The sequence below is a fragment of the Lactuca serriola genome, chromosome 2, assembly GCF_051521515.1.
Source record: "Lactuca serriola cultivar US96UC23 chromosome 2, Lser_US96UC23_V15, whole genome shotgun sequence".
Taxonomy (NCBI): Eukaryota; Viridiplantae; Streptophyta; class Magnoliopsida; order Asterales; family Asteraceae; genus Lactuca; species Lactuca serriola.
The window spans coordinates 94,058,135-94,063,952 of record NC_136409.1 but is presented as its reverse complement, the minus strand read 5'-3'; the positions used below and the strand labels follow the sequence as shown (position 1 = coordinate 94,063,952).

Here is a 5,818-nt window from a genome sequence, read left to right as displayed (position 1 = left end):
AATTATTTTGAAATTCACGGTGTTACACATAGTCAGCCTTCTTCCAAGTTTCCTCGTCTTGTAAGACGCGAAGAAAGTTTTTGTCAATCCAACGAAATATAAGGAGGAAGTGAATAGTTGTAAGTCTTGGTTGTCATACTTGCAATAATTACTATCAAGGTCGCCTTCGCTTGTCTTCCTATACACCACCGGAAAAAACTTCTTCAAAAAATCTGGCATCGACGTCACTCCGCCCTGTTTAGATCACATTCAATTTTTGTGCTCTTAAAAAATAACGAGAATCGTTACGATCTAACTAAGGATTGAAATCGTTAATTTGGAGGCGACGATGAATAGAAGAGAAGAGAAGAGGGAAGAGGTGGACGTGAGGATATATATACTACAAATTGAGTTTTAAAACTGATATTCCTAAATTAAAGGATTATTAATTGATTTAGATATTTACCATAATTAATTAAATGTAAGATTACATATTTATCCTTTTAAAATGATTGACCTATATTTATTCATACAATAACACAATAATTATTTTGAATATCTGAAGCCTACATTTATAATGTATTTAAAATGTATTTTTTCAATAATATTAATAATAACAAATTTAAAAAATAATATATATTTTTTATATTTTTAATAATAATAATAATAAAATAAAGTTTTTTGTTTTTTAGAAAATCTCAATATTTCGAATCAGTTTATGAAATTATTTCAAATTAATTTGTTATGGGTTATAATGGGTAAACAAGGGCATAATGCAACATTATGGTGGTTTTCAGGATATTTTTTGTCATCTACCCTAATAAATAAGAATGATTTTGCCACATGTCCTCTTTTCATTCAATTTGCCACATGTCATTTTGTCATAATTTAGAGATATATTTATTTTCCACTTGTCATTTATTTCATTTTCCATTTCTAATATATTATTAATTAGTTTCCATAAATTAAACCTACCATAATGATATTAATTTCAAATTTTAAATTTTAAATATCAATTTCAATTTTAAACAAATTTACAGTTTAAACCTTTGTGTTTAACATTTTGTTATAATTAACCTGTTTAGTATACAAGTCTGATAACTAAACAATAATTTTAATTTATTTATTTTTTGTATCTATTTCAAATTTCAAATTTAAATAAACTTCTCATTTAATCTTTTGTATTTAATATTTTGTTTTAATCAACCCGTATAATATACGGGTCTCACAACTAGTAAATAATAATTTAGAATTAAAACATAAACTATCTAAAATTTATGAAAATTTTTCTGAAGATTATATTACCTTTCTAGGTTATTTTTCCTAATGATTTGAAAAAAATAAATAAATAATAAAATAAAAAAGGGTCACCAGTTCTAAGTTGGATTCTAATTATTCCCTTCTTTTGGAGATGCTCTTGTAACTAATATGTCGATCCATATAAAAGAACATTTAAGAAAGGTAGCTGGGGGTTTATGTAAGTAGGGGTTTGGTGGATCACACGGTCCACAATTATTATCACCTAATTATTGTCACCAGTGAAGAAACACAGTATACATACATATACATAGCTAGCACGTCTCTCATCAACTACCTATCCGATTGCACAATGAATCTCGCCGGAGTCCTCGCTGGAATATTTCTGCTGCTGGCGGTCTACTGTGGATTAGACCCTTTCAGGCATAGTGCAATTGTTGATTTCCCCGACTTTGAGTCCGTCAAAGTCGACATGCCGCAGTGGTCTGAAGTGCCGACGGATAAAGACACTCAAAACTTGCTACAGAAGTCGGAGATTAAGTTTTTGAATCAAATTCAAGGCCCGGAGAGCGTCGCATTTGATCTACAAGGCCGTGGACCGTATACTGGTATTGCTGATGGACGGGTTGTATTCTGGAATGGAAATTCGTGGTCTGATTTTGCTTATACGTCTCCTAATCGGTAATAGTCGTGTTTTCCTATTCTATTTCCATTTCTTCCGCTTTACGAAATCAAACCGTTGCCTTTCAACTTCCAAATTTTAGTGGATTGTACAGTGTTTTTATAATAGTTTCAACTGATGGCTTTTGATTTTCTTTCTGTCCATACAATTCTGAACATTGCAAAATTTCACTTGCACATACAGAGACCTCTGTTTTGCAAAACAAGGACAATCATATCTGCTGTATTGTGATTTGTAGTAGTATACCACAATGATTACATAGAAATTTACTGCCATCTAATTGACTTATACTCAACATTGACAAGATGTATCCTCTATTTGAGTGTGAAACGTAGGAGAATATAAAACGAATACATTTTATTGAAAGGACAATAGCAACGAGAAGACACACACAGAAAAGCATGTATTGCTCATTTAGCAGAGGGAATCAGACATTTGAATCAAAGGAATTGAAATGATATGTGAAGATTCTTACGAAACAGAATGGAAAGAGTATGAACGAGACACAAGTTTGGTAGAAATTGAGGGTTTACAAGACAGTGATTCTCTACTCCATGTCCCAAAGTGAATCAATATAAATTGTTAAAGAAAGTCTAAACTTAGTTATAGTCAGTTGTAAAAGTTGGCACCATTTTTTTTTTTTTTTTTTTTTGCAGAGATTGCCTTCCTTGAGGAATGCTAAGCTAATTGGTGTACATCTACATCCTTTCACTTCCAAATTAGATAGCTTCCTTTTGAGAAGATCTATCTCCTTGGTTTAGGTGGTGTTTCTTTTTGACTTGATGGACTTATTGGGACATGACTTAACCCGGACAGATATATGTATAGGGGTTTTTCTTTTTGACTTATGACAACTATAACATCTTAATATGAAAAGTTGAAGAGGGGTGAGTTTATCCATCCAGACACTCCTTTTACTACATTTACCCTCCTTTATCTTTTTCCCAGGTCACACAAAACCTATCCCGGTCTGAACAAACCATCTGAATGACTACCCTTCTTTCTAGAAGTGATGCCTAATGAAAAACTGAGATAAGCATATTAACCAGAATTTGGCAATGTATTTGTCTGGGAATGAAACAACATGTTGGTTGGAAGTCAACTCTTCTGGTTATCTGCCAATCATTGTATGCTAATCAGAACTGCAAATTAAAAGACACATAAAAATAACACCTTCACTTATGTAACAAATGTGAGTTAAAAGCTATTGAGGCGTTATATATATATATATATATATATATATATATATATATATATATATATATATATATATATATATATGTTTTTAGTAAAGACGACACATGGGTATATTTGTAGATAGTCCTCTGCCTGTCAAAGTTTTGTTTTATTGTTAATATATGCATCAAGTTGTTAGTAGTTGTTGTTTGGGATCTGAAAGGAAAGGGAAAATAGAATCTATGAAACAAATATATGATCAAAATTGAATATAAAACTGAGGGGAGGGTTATGTTATGTTTCAGGTCAGAGATATGTAATCCAAAACCAACAATCTTGGGCTACTTAAAAAATGAGCATATATGTGGGAGACCATTGGGGTTGCGGTTTGACAAGAGAAAAGGTGATTTGTACATTGCAGATGCGTATTTTGGGTTGCTAAAAGTTGGGCCTGATGGTGGGTTGGCCACCTCTCTAGTAACCGAAGCTGAAGGAGTTCCTTTGAAATTTACAAATGATCTTGACATTGATGATGAGGGAAATGTATACTTTACAGATAGCAGTGCAAAGTATCAACGAAGGTATGTTGTTGATGCACTTGTCTCTTTTTCAATACTATGGATTTAACCATTGATGTGATGTGATATGATATTTATAACACAAAATTGGAAATATAGATTAGTAGATTATCTGAAAAACAGAGTATTCCAGAAACATACTGCCATTAGAAGCATGCACTGAGATATTATGATTATGAGTGGCTATTCAAAGTGGTTGATAAGTGATCTGTTAGGACTCAATGGAAAACTCACTTTCTCTCATAGGTTGTTCTTCTTGGATCAAGTCTAAAAGAAATATCATTGGATTAACTTTAAGTACATTAAGAAGTAAAAAAGAACTTTTTGAGAAAAAAGAGTTTGTATTGTATACAGATGACAAAAATTGATCAAACACCCTAAAGTCATGCGCATGCCTTTTAATATATACAGTAATAAATAAGCTTACAGTTGTCTATTTTCTTAATTTTCAGGAACTTCATGCATTTAGTTTTCTCTGCAGAAGAGAGTGGTAGAGTTTTGAAATATGATCCAATCCAAAAAAAGACAACTGTTCTTCTTCGTAACCTCCAGTTTCCTAATGGTGTGACTCTAAGCAAGGATGGTTCCTTCTTCGTATTTTGTGAGGGGTCCAAAGGCAGGTAACAAAAAACTCTCTCCATCAACTGTAACATTGTTTTTTTTATGGAAAAATTTTAAGCTAAACTTAACAATATTATTTCTGTTAATATTCCCATTTTTACTATAAGGGTATTTTGGACATTTAATCTCTGTCCAAGTTCATTTATATTATATTTTTTTATCAATTCCTTTTGTTACTCGGGACAGACTTAGGATAGGGGAGGGACAGCCTTGTACTACATTTAGCATGCATTAATGTTAATTACATGATGCATAACAAATGGGTCATGTGGAGAAACCATTTTTTGCATGGAGGTTTTGAACTGGTTAGGTTAACAGTAGCAGTAGTAGATGATTATATTTTATTTCTTTTAATTAGGTATGTATTTTAATGTTACTTCTTGTAGGTTAATAAAATACTGGCTAAAGGGGGAGAAAGCTGGGACATCCGAAGTGATGGCGATTCTACCTGGTTTTCCTGACAATATCAGAACAAACGAAAAGGGTGAATTTTGGGTGGCAATTCACACTCGTCGATCCATGTACACATACATATGCGCCTTACACCCAAAACTTCGTATGTTTTTGCTGAAGCTTCCGATCCCTATAAAGTTCCATTACCTTATGAACATCGGTGGCCGGCTTCATGCTTTGGTTGTCAAATACAGTCCGGATGGTAAGATTCTACAGATATTGGAGGATTCACAAGGTAAAGTTGTACGGGCCGTGAGTGAAGTTGAGGAGAGGGATGGAAAGCTATGGATGGGGAGCGTCCTCATGTCCTTTATTGCGGTATACCAGTTATAGCCGTACCATGTATGTGTCTTTTAGCCAACATGTGATGTATGTGTCTTTTAGCCAACATTTTGAAAAAAGGAACTGTTGCCACTGTGATGTAGAAAAAGACATTTCAGCAATAAAAGTATTTTGGTTGCTTGGTTTGTTCCCGATGGTGGAAGTTGATAACAGGAAAATAGCATTGCAAACAAGAACACTAAAATCGATCAAAATAATGGTGGCATGGAGTATGTACATAGTACATACCCAACACAACACGAGCTGACATTACTGTCATCGCCATTTGAACATAGTGGTTTACGCAGTTAATGTAGATAGTGAACGATTTGATTGATCAAAGAATAATTTGAAATCTTATAAACGTTACAAGGAAGAAGTTGCAAAATACTACAAACAGTAGTAAGTCAATTACAAAGGACCAAACTATAGAACTCTACTAGGTAATGCAATGTGCACCCTAGCTTATGAAGAGGAATCATATGTGGTCCAAGCTAGGCCTCGTCCCAAGCCCGTTTCCTAAACCATAAACCTTAGTATTTAAAGATGGGTGCTCCTAATAAGACATCTCTTAGATATTCCATTGACATTTTTTTATAAAAAGTCAACCTATAATTAACTATCTATAATTAGCTTTTTTAGAAAACAAAGCAATTTCAACCAATAAAAATATTTCAAAAATTAATTAGAATGTCTAAATGGTAAAATGGGATGTCTTTTTAGCCAACCCACTTAAAAATATGTTGCACAC

General features: G+C 32.9%; 1 protein-coding gene across 1 annotated transcript; it reads left to right on the top strand.

Annotated features, from left to right (window-relative positions):
* Nucleotides 1–1,469: 1,469 nt before the first annotated feature.
* On the top strand, nt 1,470–5,213 carry LOC145086507 (protein STRICTOSIDINE SYNTHASE-LIKE 3-like). Its single transcript, XM_079024286.1, has 4 exons — nt 1,470–1,917; nt 3,400–3,675; nt 4,125–4,292; nt 4,680–5,213. The coding sequence occupies exons 1-4, from the start codon at nt 1,589–1,591 to the stop codon at nt 5,077–5,079; spliced, it is 1,173 nt and encodes a 390-aa protein (XP_078880412.1). The 5' UTR covers nt 1,470–1,588; the 3' UTR covers nt 5,080–5,213.
* The last annotated feature ends 605 nt before the right edge of the window (nt 5,214–5,818 follow it).